Genomic DNA, 14650 nt, shown 5'->3' with positions numbered 1-14650 from the left:
AGACGCCACACACATACAAACGAGACGCACACACATAATCACTCCGTCGCATACACACTCTCGTACCGTAGAAAAATTAGTACTGCACTATTAGATCTGACATGATTCGATAATCAATTTATATTGCAGACAAGGCTGCTGATGAAGGGTTCTATAAACGAATCTTTTTAAGGCCCGGCTGGTAGACGAGATGGAGCGATGAGAAGTGAGTAGGTCTCGGAGTGAAACGCACTGAGAGTCGCCAGCATTGGCAGCAAAGCCTCGAATCTTTTTAAGGCCTGGCCAGTGGACGAGACGGAGTGATGAGAAGTGAGTAGGTCTCGGAGTGATGATCAATTTATATTGCAGACAAGGCTGCTAATGAAGGGTTCTATAAGCGCCAATCAAGTCGAGTCCAAGGGCAAAAAAAACGCACCGAAGCCGCCAGCATTGGCAGCAAAGCCTCGGCTGGTGGACGAGAGCGAGAAAAGAAGACGGAAAGCTGCCAGTATTGGTGTCAAAAAGATGTTCGCGCTGGGTGGATCCTTGATGTAAGTGTCGATGAGAAGGGCCATCAGCAAAAGTGCCCAAATCTAACAAGGTCCGGCAAGGTCCGGAGAGTCTCCCACGGCCACATGATGCCTTCCGAGGCTTGAATGTATTTGTTCGTCATTATGCAAGGTGCGCATACTCGTCTCGTAAGGCCTCACTACTAGACTCTTTCAACCTCACGGCAGCCTTGCGAGGTGTTTCAAGATCGGCTCAGCAGTTGTCGGCAGCTCTGATCACGGAGCCTGGCCCAATGTTGACACGTGCAGAGTTGGATACCTTGGGGCATCAATGAATTTTATGAATGATCATAGTGCAGTACTAATTTTCCTACAATACAAGAATGTGTATGCGAAGGAGTGATTATGTGTGCGTCTCGTTTGTGTGTGTGTGGCGTCTGTGCGTGTGTGAGTTTTGCATGTGAAGAATAGTTGAACAGATCCAGCGCCATAGAGTACTGGTACAACAACTGCCAACCACCATCATCATGCACAGAAACCGTTGACATATACCAGAGGCTGTGAAACAGCAGTGTGTTGCCATGTCCACACGCGGTATGACGTCGAAGGCCATAGCACAAGTGACGGGATGCGGCCATCGAACAGTCAATCAAGTTCTTCGACTCTCGCGACTCACAGGCTCTGTCGTTCGAAGACCTCTGGAAAGCGGTCGTCCTCACCTACTTACAGCACAGGATGTTGCAGTAAGTGAAAGCACAAAAGGCATTTCGAATTTGATACCTAACTGTTGCAGTACCTTCTCTCATGTGTCGAGCGCACTCCCGACATCTTTCTATTTGAACTACAGAGTGCCCTACGGGAGGCGAGGGATCTCGAGGTGTCCCTTGCCACCATCGAACGAACGCTACATAGGCATGGATTGACACACAAACATGTATGTAAGATATGTTTGCACGTGTAGATTCTAACAGTGTCATACATGCTACTTGACAACCATAATACAACTTGAACTTTGTACGAACACAAGCATTACTTGACAATTACCTTTGACAACATTGTAATGTCTTACAGCAAGGACTTTGTTGCGTGGTGGTGAGGGTTACCTACAGTTAGTAATAGCCATCACTATGTGCAGCTGGTCGCAGATCAGTGCGCGGTGGTGTGGTTAGGTTATAATTAAAGACCAAAAGCAGCTAGCATGAGCGCCTTTGTTTGGTGTCGCTCCAATAAACAAAAGCGGCTAAGTGAATTTTGTAGATTCTGGCCTACTATCACTCCTGGGGTTCTGCAACATTTTCAATAAATCTTTTGTAACTCCTCAACCACATCATATTTTCTTCTACGGATTTGCACCATTATAGATTCGTAGCTGCTCTATATGAATCTGATTTTTGCTGATTTTAAGGATTTTGTGGTGGAGTGTCGGATGAAGGCCGAGAAAATTCAGGGTCTGACTGGTATTCTGCAAAACATGGTCACGTCGTGTCACACATCGGCACAGTAGCGGCTTTCACTTGGAGGAGATTGAATTTCTTACACACTCTCCTATCTGCTGTCACGCTTTCATACATGTCGTCAATCCTCTGTCTATAGCATCTTAAAACGAGAGAATGGCCTCTATCGAAATTGTGTTCTGACACCCTGACGAGGTGTTTGATATGCTCCGGGTGTAACTTTTTGAATATCTCTCTAGGATCTTTGGGATCTGGATCATTTATGATTATACAAGGTTGCAAATCACCACTATTCTGTCTCTCGCAGCTGCAACACTCAAGAAAATTTTATTCTACTTGGACAGTACATCATCTCTAAGTAGCCTACATACACATGAATTTTTTCGAGGTGATTCAAGCAGCGCATTGAGGTGTTTTGAACATTTTGCATATTACATGCCAGTTGCAGATTCCCAGGAGTGATAGTATCGATATGAAGATAGCTGTAAACAGCGGTAATGAAAAAACAGCTAGCTCAGCTTCCGTAAACCAACCCAAGCTCCCGTCCCCTCATTCCCCCTCGTCACTCTCACCTTCATCCGGACCTCCAGTATCACCTTCCTCGCTCTCCTCATCCGACCCGTTGTCCACAGGAAGTGTCATAAGATCATTCAAACTAGAGGAAATATCAGCCCACGCACTCCAAAAGCATACTCAAATGAAAGTATTCCGTGCGAATGGCGCTGAAACGAGTAAAGCAACCACTCACCAATGGACAAATGGCGTCATCACATCCGCAACCGCACGTAGTACATCCATAAACTCGGAACCAGGTGCAACGACTTGGGCATCTGTGAACCGGTAGGAAACTGCGAGGGAGCGGCATTTGAGGAGGGCAATGTCTCTAGTAACGCGTAGCACAAAATAAAATACGCCCATTAGCCTTGATGACTCGAAGTATACCTTACCACGTACTTGTGATTCTTATCCACACCCTTTGGTGCGACCTTCAATTGATCTTCATGCCCAAACACACTCTGACGTTCTCCTCGCGGGTGTGGACGGGGAGGGCCGAAGTGGGTAGTGAATGCTTTAGAAGAAAGGATAGTGTGCAGCGTCTTAGCAGCGGGTGTGGAGCGAAGTAGGTGATTTCTGTCAGACAATAGAGGGTATGAAAAGGATCATGGAAATAAAAGTGGAGATGAGACGGACCTGAGAGTTGTGAGTTCGTTCTTAGCAGGACACCATGCCCCTGCGGCGATGACGCTCTCGTTACCCGGCTTGACTAATAGTCATTTGTGTCAGCGTGTATCGAACCAGTATTTTTGGCTATGACAGACTCATTCTGTATGCGTAAACAATCCAGTCAGCTTATGCGGCTTTGATGTCAAGAGGTGCGTACATGTGGTCTGCGAAAAGTTAAATATCTTGAGCGGAAGACAAAATGATACGAAGCTCACAAAAAGCAAAGATTCCCTTCCTGCCACTCCTCGAGAAACTCGCAGATAACCCTCTCTTGTATGGCGTTTTATCATTACTGAAGCGGATCTACGCGCACGACATGAGGCCCAGATCCACAGAAGGAACGAACATAAGGACAAACATCTCTATAAATGCGATGTATGACGTCTTTGGGAGGCAGCGGGGGAATCTGGGAGTCGACCTCTGTAAGCATGTTAGTGAACTCCTCGATAAACTCCTTGAACTCCTTCTCAGTGCGACGATATACTGGCTCTGTTGCCAAGTAAGCCTAGAGCTTCGGTACGATGCACAGGCATCACATACCGTGTAGCTTGAACCTAGAGGCGCACGACGTCATTTTAGTCAACGATAAGCGAAGGCCCTGATAGAAGCACGAACCATTCGCGGTCGTTACACGCGGGGTCTTTGAGATGCGCTAGAAAATCAAGCGTGTTCTGTGAAATCTGGCCAGGTGGCACTTCAGAATAGTGAGTATCGTTCATGATGTACGCGTCAAGGGATCAACATACCCCATCCAGTCTTTGGAGCTTGCACAACCCGACCCACAACTTGCTGCCCCTCCTTAAGGTCTATGTCGCTCCCATATGCGTCCTCTTCATCTTTGGTATCATCCTCATTGGTTTTGCGTTTCCTGTACTTGGACTTGGGTTTCGAAGATGAGCCGGATTTGGCATTGGAAGAGCGCGCGCGTTTCTTGGGCGGCGGGTCGTCGAGCGCGTCGCTGTGAAGAGATTCTGGCTCTGAATCTTCACTAGATACCTGAGCGCGTTTACGAGGGCCGACCTTGCGTGTAATTGGCATCGTGGTGTTTTAAAGGAGGATAGAGGGTCCAGACTCCAGATGCATGTGCTCCAAGACCGACAAGACCGACACAATCGCGGGCTTTGAACTTTATATATTATTCTCCCACTCACTTTCCGAAACACGCAAAGCCCAATGTCGTCACAGAAACACGATACTACGACGATTTGTGTGACGTGCGGAACGAGCGGCTACTCATCCATTTTGAAACACCGAGTAGTTTTCATTTGTACCCTTGACTTTCCTTATACACGCAGATCACCCTTTGTATTCGTATCGTATGCTGGCTCACGACAGGAAAGGTTGTCTATAATAGTTACCCATCGCCAACTCGGTTATGAATGGCATAAATGCCATATGGAAATGATTCTGTTCGTTCGGCGCGTGCCCTTCATCGTCGATTCATTGAAATTCAATGTGTCAGATCTCTACACCATCAATGGAGTTGCTATATCCCCTGCATCGCATGTTCCTTCCATCAGCAATTACACCGTTACTGATTTGACCAATCTATCCCCCAGACATCTGTCCGATTTTCTCGCACATGAACTGATCAAGCCTAATCACCTTGATAGAATCGCGAATAGCCAGTGAACAAATGGTGCTAAGGGCCTCAAAATGTCTACCCTCGACAGAGGAATGAAACGAATGTCGAGCGCTCGTCGCGAAACGATTCGGGCTTTGAATTTTCGCCGGGCGACTGAGAACGCTTGTGAAGGCCGACCTCGCGTGCGACTTGCATTATTCTCGACTCTCCCAGACCTATAGAAGAAGGAAGACGGTCTTGCTTACGCCTCGAGCGTCATCCTGGTCAGTTACAGATGCCAAACAACCAGTTTCTGTGAGGTGTATTTGTTACTTACAAAGGAGTTTGGTAAACACGGCCCATCCACTGGCACTGATCCAATTGACGTGTCTTGGCGAAGTCACATCGATAGATCAAAGCACGTGGACGAGACGCTCATAGAGACGCTATCTCAGGCGAAAGGGGTCAGGGACGCAACAGAAGAAAATGCCCTTTGAGCACGCAGGAAGGTGCGTAAGAAAACTCTGGGGTAATGGTAGGTCGAGCGAATTTCGAACAGTGAAGTTGGGCGTTGATTGTGCTTCCAGAATGTCGTAGAGATTTTGCGGCGGTTGCGGATGTGTGTGAGGATGGGTGATGTGATTAAGTTGGCGAGATGAAGAGGAACATGATAAGAAATGAGTATCATTGCGACTGGCACGATCAGACGGGGGCCAAGTCAACATATCAACCTTGAGAGTGGCTGTAAATTGGGTTCAGCCTCATAGTTTTGCCCCAATACCAGCGAAATCAGCTGTTATACAACATTGAGGGATATCTCAAAGTCATTGACAGCAGCGATGGGGTACCAGAAGGCTGTGCTACAGTGACAATTGTAAGAAAGGCTGCGCCTTTAACGATGAAAGCTCGCTTCAATCAACCCTTCAACGACTGTGACATATCACGCACTGCCTTCTCTTCTATTTCCTTTTCTGTCCATATTTACATCAATTCACGTTTAGCCTTTGTCCTTATCGCCATCACCACACGTTCCCAATTATTCTTTGTACCTACGCCACACCTTTCACGTCTCGCTTTGCCTTTCTTCTCGCTACTCGCGCTTTGATAGCGCTTTGTCCATTCTCCCGCCGTATAAAAAGTTACATGTAATTCTCGTTTAATTAGTGAATCAACTCCCTCTCAGTGATCCGTATTCTCGCAGCCGTCCGAACATTCCGTCAAAGTCAAAAACGTCTCTGTCTGCATCATCGTTTGATCTCTAGTCAACTTGCTACCATCCTCTCTCACAATTTCCTACCTTCCTCGATCGATCCTTTCGATTCCCCTTAGAACTCACCTCAGCCTTACACAATTATAATTAGTGTCGAAACGCCGACAAAGGGGGCGACTCAAGCGACAGGCAGGCGAGAAACCGAAAGCCGTCCTGGGTCCTGGACTCACATGGGAGTTGTTGATTCCGGATCTACAGTCCCGGAGCTGTGTTCAGCCAACTGTGACGTCGATGATAGCAGAACTGAAAACTACTGATTATCTTCAATGCAAAGTGCGAACTACGGCGAAATATGTACAACAGTACATGCCTTAGTGCCGATTCCAGAGGAGATGAAATGAATCCCCCACGATCGTCGGATTTCCAGGAGGAACATCCCAAGCAACAGAAGCGCAACATGCCACCTGGGGAATTTCCACTTCTATGGGTGTGAACCGTCTATACTGTCTTCCTATCTGCCGTGCGAACTCCTGCAATGACGGTGGTTGGAATAACTTCAGTTAGCTCTTCCGTAAGGAGTTCAAGAGTCACTCGTGTCATGATAACAATAGTGTACCAGTAGGGCTGCTCAATTCTTGGGAGTACGGCTGTGACTATGTGAGATGGCAGCGTCACGGTGGGAATTGAATTGCGCTGGCCGTGACGTAACGACGCTGAAATACTGTACCTGACCGCGCTTGGATACCGGTATTGAGTTGGTTTCTCAACGGTCGAAATGTCGGGCCCATTCAATAGTCTTGTTCAATACCTGCAGTGATAGTAGATTATGGCATTAGTAGGAGAGCTCGTCGAGTCAGCATCTGGAAAGCTACGGTGACACAAGATGGACGCATCTACCCAGGCACTAAGTTACATCTTCAGGCCCAAAGGCATTTATGATAAGGGCTTGCCGTGTCAAGCGTCTGATGAAGCAGTATAAAGCGCAGTACACGCACCTCTGCAGTCGAGTACAAGACACCCACGACCCACCAACCAAGTCCACTTTGAGTCTTCGACCGTGCTCAACGCCCGCCAACTTCCAGTAAAATGCCGCAGCCCATTCCAAGCACCACACCCCTTCGAGTGTTTAAAGATCATACAGACAACATAACCGCAGTCGTAGTTTTCCTCGATAGACAGCGTATGTTCACCAGCTCAAATGACCACACACTTCGTCTATGGGACTTGAAGGCAGGTGGAGTGTTGAAAAAAAAGAGGGACATCACAGTGGGATGTGGGCATTGGCGGTATCACAAGACGGGCAGTTAATAGCAAGCGGCGATAACACGGGAGAGCTCATTACCTAGCACGGAGAATCTCTCACCCCAACCATCCAAGCCCACACTACATCAATGTTTGGACCCGTCGAAAAACTATCGTTTTACGATCCCTGACATTCCCTGTTTGGTATAGTCTCAGGTGAACTGAATTGATTTCTAAGACTTAAACTGCGCGAAATTTCAGCCGCTTTTGCTGATGTAGTTGGGTCTTCTCGCTTACCTTCTCTCCAGATGCGAACAGTGCTGGCCAGTGGTTTATTCGACGAAACGACGAAACTGTGGAGGTGGCAGATGCAAGAAAATTGAGTCCAGTGTAAAAATAGGGTCTTCCGCGTTCGGTTTTCACCGTCTGGTAAGCTTCTTGTCGGAACAGAGGACAATATCTAAATTTATAATCCAAGCACCAGGGAATGCGTCACAAAATTAGACGCTCACTGGCACACGCCATCACTCGCATGGACGCCCGATGGTACACGGCTTCTCTCAGGGAGCGGTGAAAAGGATTCTACCATACGAGAGTGGGATGCATCGACCTGGACGGGCTATACTGGTGCTGTGTTGGTTATTGCCATAAATTCTGCTGGCACGCTCATCGCTTCTGCATCTACTGACAGCCGTGTCCGTCTCTGGCGTTTATCTGATCAACAAATCAATTACATCTTCCGGCATTCTGACTCAGTGCGATGCGCGACATTCTCCATGGATGGCAAGCACATCCTCAGCGAAGGTAATGATGACATGATATCAGAGTAGGCAGTACCTGAAGATGTTTTGCCAAAGGTACCTTCCCATTAATGTTCCGCCCCATCGTCATCTCATCTCCCGTCTTTTTAATTCCAAGGGTCAAGGTTCTGACTCCAAGGCATGTTCATCCTTAAGCCATATAATGCAATTCGAACATGCTTCATGCAGATACCCACCATAAACACAACCGCCCGCAACGCATGCATCGCGGGAGACCTGTCTGCGGCTGAAGAACTACTGACACAAGAGATCGACGCTGATGCCAACAACTACACATCCTATGTTAACCGTTCATTCGTCATGGCACGCAAACTTGACTGGGACAATGCGTTTCAAGATGCAATTAAGGTAATATACACCCGCTCGGTCCTTAGCATAGGCTCACATCGATCGTAAAATAGTCCATCCAGATAAAGCCCTCATTTGGAGGCTTCATCGCCCAAGGTATCGCCCTCAGCGGAAAGGGGAAAATCGAGGACGCCACGAAAACTTTTGACCTTGCGTTCACGTCGACGAATGGAGATTCAAGGACGACTCATTTCCTGTCCTTGATCAAGGCACGTTTAACCCTTATTACATACTGCACGCTTCATTAAGAGTTTCAGGCTATCGCTCTCTTCAATGCAGGTAAGCATGAAGAGGCAATGTTGCGCGTCAACGACCTAGCCGTCTATTTTCCCGATACCGATCCTCTTGCATGTCGTGTCGTAGAAGTGAGTATCAAGTCGAGGTTCGTACGCTCATTGATTGTTCTACGCTTCGCGCATCAGGCATATCTACGTATGCGAATGGGAACCATTGCCATGGAAGGCAACCTTCACAACGAAGCTCTTGACCACTTCACTGCCGCTGCCGATGCTAGCGCTTCCTTTTCTACATTGCCAGTTGATTCCATGTACGACGGATTCACTATGGTATGTTGATACGATGCACTAAACATGTCTTTCATACTTAACTGCGCGTTTTTTTCGCAGGTTTTCGGGTGCGAACTCAGGTCAATGTGGCAGACCGCAAACAAATATCATTGCCTTGCACTCTTTCGTGCAGGTGATCTTGACGCACTCGACTTGTACCAATCTATGATGGACGCAAGTGATGAAGCTACTAAGGCCAGCTTGCGTGCTTGGTTCTCTAGTGAGTCTCTTCAGTCATGTGACCCATGCCACGGTTCTCAACAACCTTTCACTAGGCAGACCACCGTCCCCGAAGGTTGGGTGCTGTTGACAACGAGGGGAAGGAGAGGCTAGTAAAGCGGAGGGCAGCGGTTTCAAGCCTGCAAAAGCTCTCATCAGGGGGCTGCTGCTACCCCCTACCGCTTGTACTTCTAGTTCTACGTAGGAATCTCCTTAAGCCTTTGTCAATGGGAGTAAATGGTCCATGCTCCAGTACTCCGCTCCCCAAATCGGGCAAGCCAGCAGGTGCAATCGACACTCATGACCCATTGATGGAGAAGTTTACAGAATTAGCCCCTAAGACTACAGGTAGAGAACCAGACTATAGGCCTTTCGGCCCGTCTTCTGGATTTCATAATCGGTATCCGTATAGGTCATAACATAGAGTGTCCGATGACGTATGGTAGCAGGCGCTGGCCGAATCACAGTACCGTTTGTCGACTGCAAGAGTAACTAAACGTTCTAGAACCCACTAATAATGACATTAACGGTCACTAGTCAATGGTATCCAAGGACGGCAACATGGCAGAGTTGTGGCAGAGTGAATCAGATTGCGACAGCTTGTTGCGATGTCTAATAGCAACTCAAATGGCCACATCACTACAAGGTTTGGAAATTATGGTGAAGCTGGAACGAGCAAGAAAAAGTGCCAGAAAGACATTCAACCGGTGGGCAGGACCATTCCATGCTGATGGCTGGTCTAGATCCTTCACTAATACGTAGCATCAAGTCGCATGTCAATGTACGCCCCTGCTGTCACAGGCTCGTACATCTTAGGTCTGTCTTCGCCCCAACAGCCAGGAAGGCAGTCAATCAAGATATCTCTGTCAGCAGACATAAACTAATCAAACATCAACATCAAATACACATCAATCATTGGCAGAAAGCTTACATATGGAATGGAGAAGCGCTCCTTGACCATTCCCGTCCCATCATTCTGGGGTGCACGAACACGGTGCAGTGTTGATTTGAGCGTGTCTGATCAATAAAATGAGGCATAACGTTGTGGCGAGGAAAACAGTCGCTCAAAAATTCACACCATTTGACCACCGCATCAAAAAATCTCCTATGTTAAAGACGACCGTTCCCGGCATGGGTAGTGCAGCAACGAAGTTTCCTGAGCCACGAGGGCTCTCGACTTCGAGCCCCCCAACATCATCTTGGAATAGAATCGTACCCAATGCAAAATCCTATTATTCATCGTCAGCGTCACGGGAGCGCGAGTCGCTGCTGCTGAAATAATCGCGTACTGTGTGCGCACCAGTTCTCCCTTTCTCACCGCGTGCGAATACCTCTGCAGGCGCAGCTGGATAATGCAATAATCGCAACTGATTATCTGCTTCTTGGTGATATTTTCCCAAGAATTCGCCTCCACCAGGGAGCTCAAGCCCTAGAGACAATGCAGGCAACAGCTTCTCCATCTCAAAGCGAAAGCATGTATTAAAGAAAGCAGACGCTGCGTCTCTGAAACCCGGAAGGACTTGCTCTGGAAGCCACATATTGGAGATGCGCGGGCAATCATCGCGTCCGACGTCAAAGGATTCTTTGAAATCGGGAGTTTGTTTCCGTATTGCGGCGAGCTCCGCTGGGTCGAATACCTACGCGAGTTAGGATATCGAGAGCTTGAATGATAGCGAAACATACCATTTGTGAAGCTTGCTCTCTGCCAACCTGAGCGAGAATTGTCAAAAAAGATGTATTGCGATGTGGTCTTCGACAACATACCCCGCTATATCCCCGGTGATTCCTTCCCTCCTTAGGATGCGGAGCTAATAGCTTTGTTTCGATTGGAAGCGAAAATAACGCCCTGCTCTTGATGCCCAATCATTCGTTGAAGTGAACTTCAAGCGTACATGCACTGCATCCCGATAACACACACCCATTCAAACATGCTTTCCACCTCCGCCTGAGGGATACCAGTGTTGCAAAAGTATGCAAATCCAACTTCTCGACATGCTTTCACCAATTGCCTCCCTATCTCTATCGCTTCCTGCACGTCAAAAAGAGCTTTAAGATCAGAAGCGTACATGAATACCGGTGGTACGTACTGGGGAAGTTCCATCACCGAAGCATGCAAAGTCAACGATTGGGATTGCGGTAGGTTCGAGGACAGTACTTGGCATGGTCTAACGTCGTAGCACGCCCGAAGAATCCAATGGAGGTAAGTATAAGGTTACTTACGCGCCGCTGCTGTGCTATGGAGGCCATGGGGCCAGTTGGTTTGAAATAGAATGCTGCCATAAGCTGAGGGTCACTTGGGCTCAGGTAAATTGCTTATTTGCCACATCATTGCCGCACTACTACATAATGCAGTACGTACGTAACTCATGACTGCCGCCGCGAACGACTACGTTTGACGTTCGTTGAAATCTGAACACCATCGATTGCGAGTCACTGCATCCCATGTCAAGTTAACTCCTTCCAACTGAGAACTGAACAATTCCCTCCCAGATTTGCATATACCAACACATCAATGGTCGTTCAGCTCTATCGGTTAATACGCATGCATACAGACCAACGGCGCTGTTTCTCAATTCCTCTGACAGGAACAAGGTACAGGAATGATCGAAGACGGATGATCGCGCATCATCACGATTCTGACGCCGTTCGAGGTAAGAAGCGCCCGCCATTGAATGAGTAGCCCCCAGCTGTTGCTGATCAATGCGTACTGTACCGTCGTGGACGCCAGGTTAATGCGATGGGGTCGTCGCGAGAATGATTGCCTGGTCACTGAACGCCTGAGGTCTGACATTGTGGAGTGAAGTTGCGGTATCCTGTTGGATATAGATATCTCTTGCTGTTCTGAGGATGGAGACATGAGACGTACCTTTACGTACACATGGTGCTAGCTTCCTTGGCCCGAAGTAACTCGAGCTCACATCGCCCACGTGAGCTTTTGCAAATACGGGGGACCAGCACGTACTAGCCCACCGCGGAAGTGTCTGCAAATATGAATAGCATAAACTGACATGGCGCTCGGTCCCTACCGAGTGCTCGAACGAAGTTAGCATGTTCTCAGCGCTTTTGGACATCGTGATGTCATGCCCGTCGTTTATACGGGCGTTTCGGCTTCGAATGCAGAAGGCTCTGAGACTTCAAAGAAGTAGTTTTTATATGTTCTGATCTCTATGTCTGCGGCAGCTGCCTGCGGACACGCAGATCACGATAGGGAGTAGGGAAAAACCAAATGATCAGAGAACAGACCTTGACGTCAGCGGAAGTGGCCGATTCGTCAACCCGTTACTGAGTTTGGATGAACATTTGTTTGATGATCAACCGTAGCATAATCAAGATGACTGATGCCAATTACAAACCACACCGGCGCAAGTTGTAGATGACTATATTGCTGAGACCAGACGCCCACAACCGTCGGGTGGCGAATAGAAACATTCCAGGTGACAGAAGCTCAGGATGTCACGGGAAGAATTTCCACGTATATAGCTGTGGTCGATTAGGTGAACTATGTCTGTTGTCTTCCATCTACGGCCCGGACTCCTGCAACGACTGTGGTCGGAATAGCTTCGATGATCTTTCCTGTAACTGTTCAAGAGTGATTCGTGTCATAATTATAGCGCTTGTACGCTTAAGGCTAGGGGAGAAGCATCCTGCCTTGGGACATGGCGGAGATTGAAAGACTTGTGCTGGCGTAACAGGGGCGCGAACGATTGGCAATTGGATATGGGTTTGTGGACGGTCGAAGAAATAGGGTCCATCCGATGGTATTGTTCGACGATAGTCGGACATGGCATTGGGAGAGTTCGTGGAGTCCTCTGGAAAGCTGTGATGACAGAAATTGGATACATATACACAGGATCTTCAAGATAAGAACCTCCTGTGTTGGGCGTCTAATGAATGCTGTAAAACAGTATAAAACCCGCCGGGTACACTCACCTTTGCAGCGCAGTAAGACACCCGCAATCCCTCCATCAAATCTACTTCGAGCGTTATAACTTTCAGTGACATGCCGCAGCTCATTCCAAGCACCACACCCGTTCGTGCATTTGGAAATGGAGCAGTCGCAGTCGCAGTTTTCCCCGATAGACAGCGTATGATCACAGGCTCGCACAAGACGCTTCATCTGTGGGACTTGGAAACAGGTGTTATGTTGAAGAAAATGCTGGGGCATCGCAGTGATGTGTTGGGATTGGCAGTATCTCGAGATGGACAATTAGTAGCAAGCGGTGGCGAGAACGGAGAGCTCATCGCCTGGTATGGAAAAACTGGCGAACCTCAGGTCACCGAAACCATCAAAGCTCACTCGGGGATCAAATCCCTGGATTTTTCTCCCAGTGGTAAAGTACTGGCCACTGTTTTAATGGACCAAACGACAAAGCTTTGGAACACGAAAAGCTGGCAGTTACAAGGAGATCCAATTGTATGTGATGATCGCGTCTTCTGCGTTCGGTACTCGCCGTCTGGTGAATACCTTGCTATCGCGACAGTCAGGGACATCAAAATTTATAATCCAGGCACGCGGCACTGTGTCGCAAACTTGAAGAGTGACACACCATACAACTACTCACTCACCTGGACGCCGGATGGCAGCAGCCTTCTCTCAGGTGGAGAATATCGCGATCCCACCATACGTGAGTGGGAAGCGTCGACCTGGGAGCAGGTCGGTCATCCGTGGACGGGTCATAGTCACAATATCAATGCTATTGCCATTCATCCTTCTGGCACCCTCGTCGCTTCCGCATGTGATGATCAGCATGTACGTCTCTGGCGGCTTGCAGATCAACGAACTATCGCCATCTTCCAGCACTCCTACCGGGTGTGCTGTGTCACTTTTTCAATGGATGGCAAGCGCATCCTTAGTGGGGATAATGAAAGGACCTCGGAATGGGCAGTACCCAAGAAGGCTTTGCCCAAGGATATTCCCAAGTCAAAGGTACGTTCCTGCCGATATCCAGCTCCTTCATCATCTCATGTTTGGTTCCAAGGCTCAAGTCTCTGCTAGTGAATCAAAGGCATGTTTCCATCATTGACTCTGATAACGCAATTCGAGCATACCACAGATCTTCTCCATCGCCGCCCGCCATGCATGCATTGTGGGAGACTTGTCTATGGCTGAAGAGATACTCACGCAAGCGATCAACGCTGACGCCGACGACTACATCGCCTGTGCGAATCACTCATTGGTTATGGCACGCAAACTCGACTGGAACAACGCGCTCCAAGATGCCGTTGAGGTGAGATATACCGACTCATCATGTCTAAGTACCTTAACATAGGCGCACCATAGTCCATCCGCATCAAGCCCTCGTTAAGAGGTTATATTGCCAAGGGCGTTGCTCTCTGCGGAAAGAATCAGATCTTGGATGCCACGAAAGCTTTTGACCTCGCGTTTGCGTCAACTAACGGAGATTCAAAGATGACCCATTTCCTTTGCTTGATCAAGGCAGGTTACGCTTTCATTAGACATCCTGCATCTCATGACGGCTTTCAGGCCATCACACTTTTCAATGCAAATAGACA

General features: G+C 48.2%; 3 protein-coding genes across 3 annotated transcripts; 1 reads left to right on the top strand and 2 right to left on the bottom strand.

Annotated features, from left to right (window-relative positions):
* Positions 1-360: 360 nt before the first annotated feature.
* On the top strand, positions 361-823 carry EDB91DRAFT_1077754 (uncharacterized protein; the record flags this gene model as incomplete). Its single annotated transcript, XM_041314952.1, has 2 exons — positions 361-530; positions 661-823. 2 exons carry the CDS (start codon positions 361-363, stop codon positions 821-823), a joined length of 333 nt encoding a protein of 110 aa, XP_041182407.1.
* Positions 824-2005: 1182 nt separating this feature from the next.
* Positions 2006-4254, bottom strand: EDB91DRAFT_1101905 (uncharacterized protein). The gene is made up of 11 exons (XM_041317269.1): positions 3913-4254; positions 3782-3860; positions 3707-3720; positions 3525-3655; positions 3382-3469; positions 3324-3330; positions 3262-3266; positions 3134-3206; positions 2897-3073; positions 2691-2825; positions 2006-2597 (listed from the first exon to the last, which is right to left on the bottom strand). Exons 1-11 carry the CDS (start codon positions 4202-4204, stop codon positions 2492-2494), a joined length of 1107 nt encoding a protein of 368 aa, XP_041182406.1. The 5' UTR covers positions 4205-4254; the 3' UTR covers positions 2006-2491.
* Positions 4255-9454: 5200 nt separating this feature from the next.
* On the bottom strand, positions 9455-11434 carry EDB91DRAFT_1101861 (flavonol synthase/flavanone 3-hydroxylase). The gene is made up of 8 exons (XM_041317268.1): positions 11224-11434; positions 11055-11165; positions 10901-10987; positions 10820-10846; positions 10426-10773; positions 10215-10365; positions 10068-10153; positions 9455-10016 (listed from the first exon to the last, which is right to left on the bottom strand). Exons 1-8 carry the CDS (start codon positions 11296-11298, stop codon positions 9888-9890), a joined length of 1014 nt encoding a protein of 337 aa, XP_041182405.1. The 5' UTR covers positions 11299-11434; the 3' UTR covers positions 9455-9887.
* Positions 11435-14650: the final 3216 nt, after the last annotated feature.

The sequence above is a fragment of the Suillus paluster genome (assembly GCF_016628075.1).
Source record: "Suillus paluster strain FC165 chromosome Unknown EDB91scaffold_4, whole genome shotgun sequence".
Lineage (NCBI taxonomy): Eukaryota > Fungi > Basidiomycota > Agaricomycetes > Boletales > Suillaceae > Suillus > Suillus paluster.
This window is presented reverse-complemented; position numbering and strand designations above follow the sequence as displayed.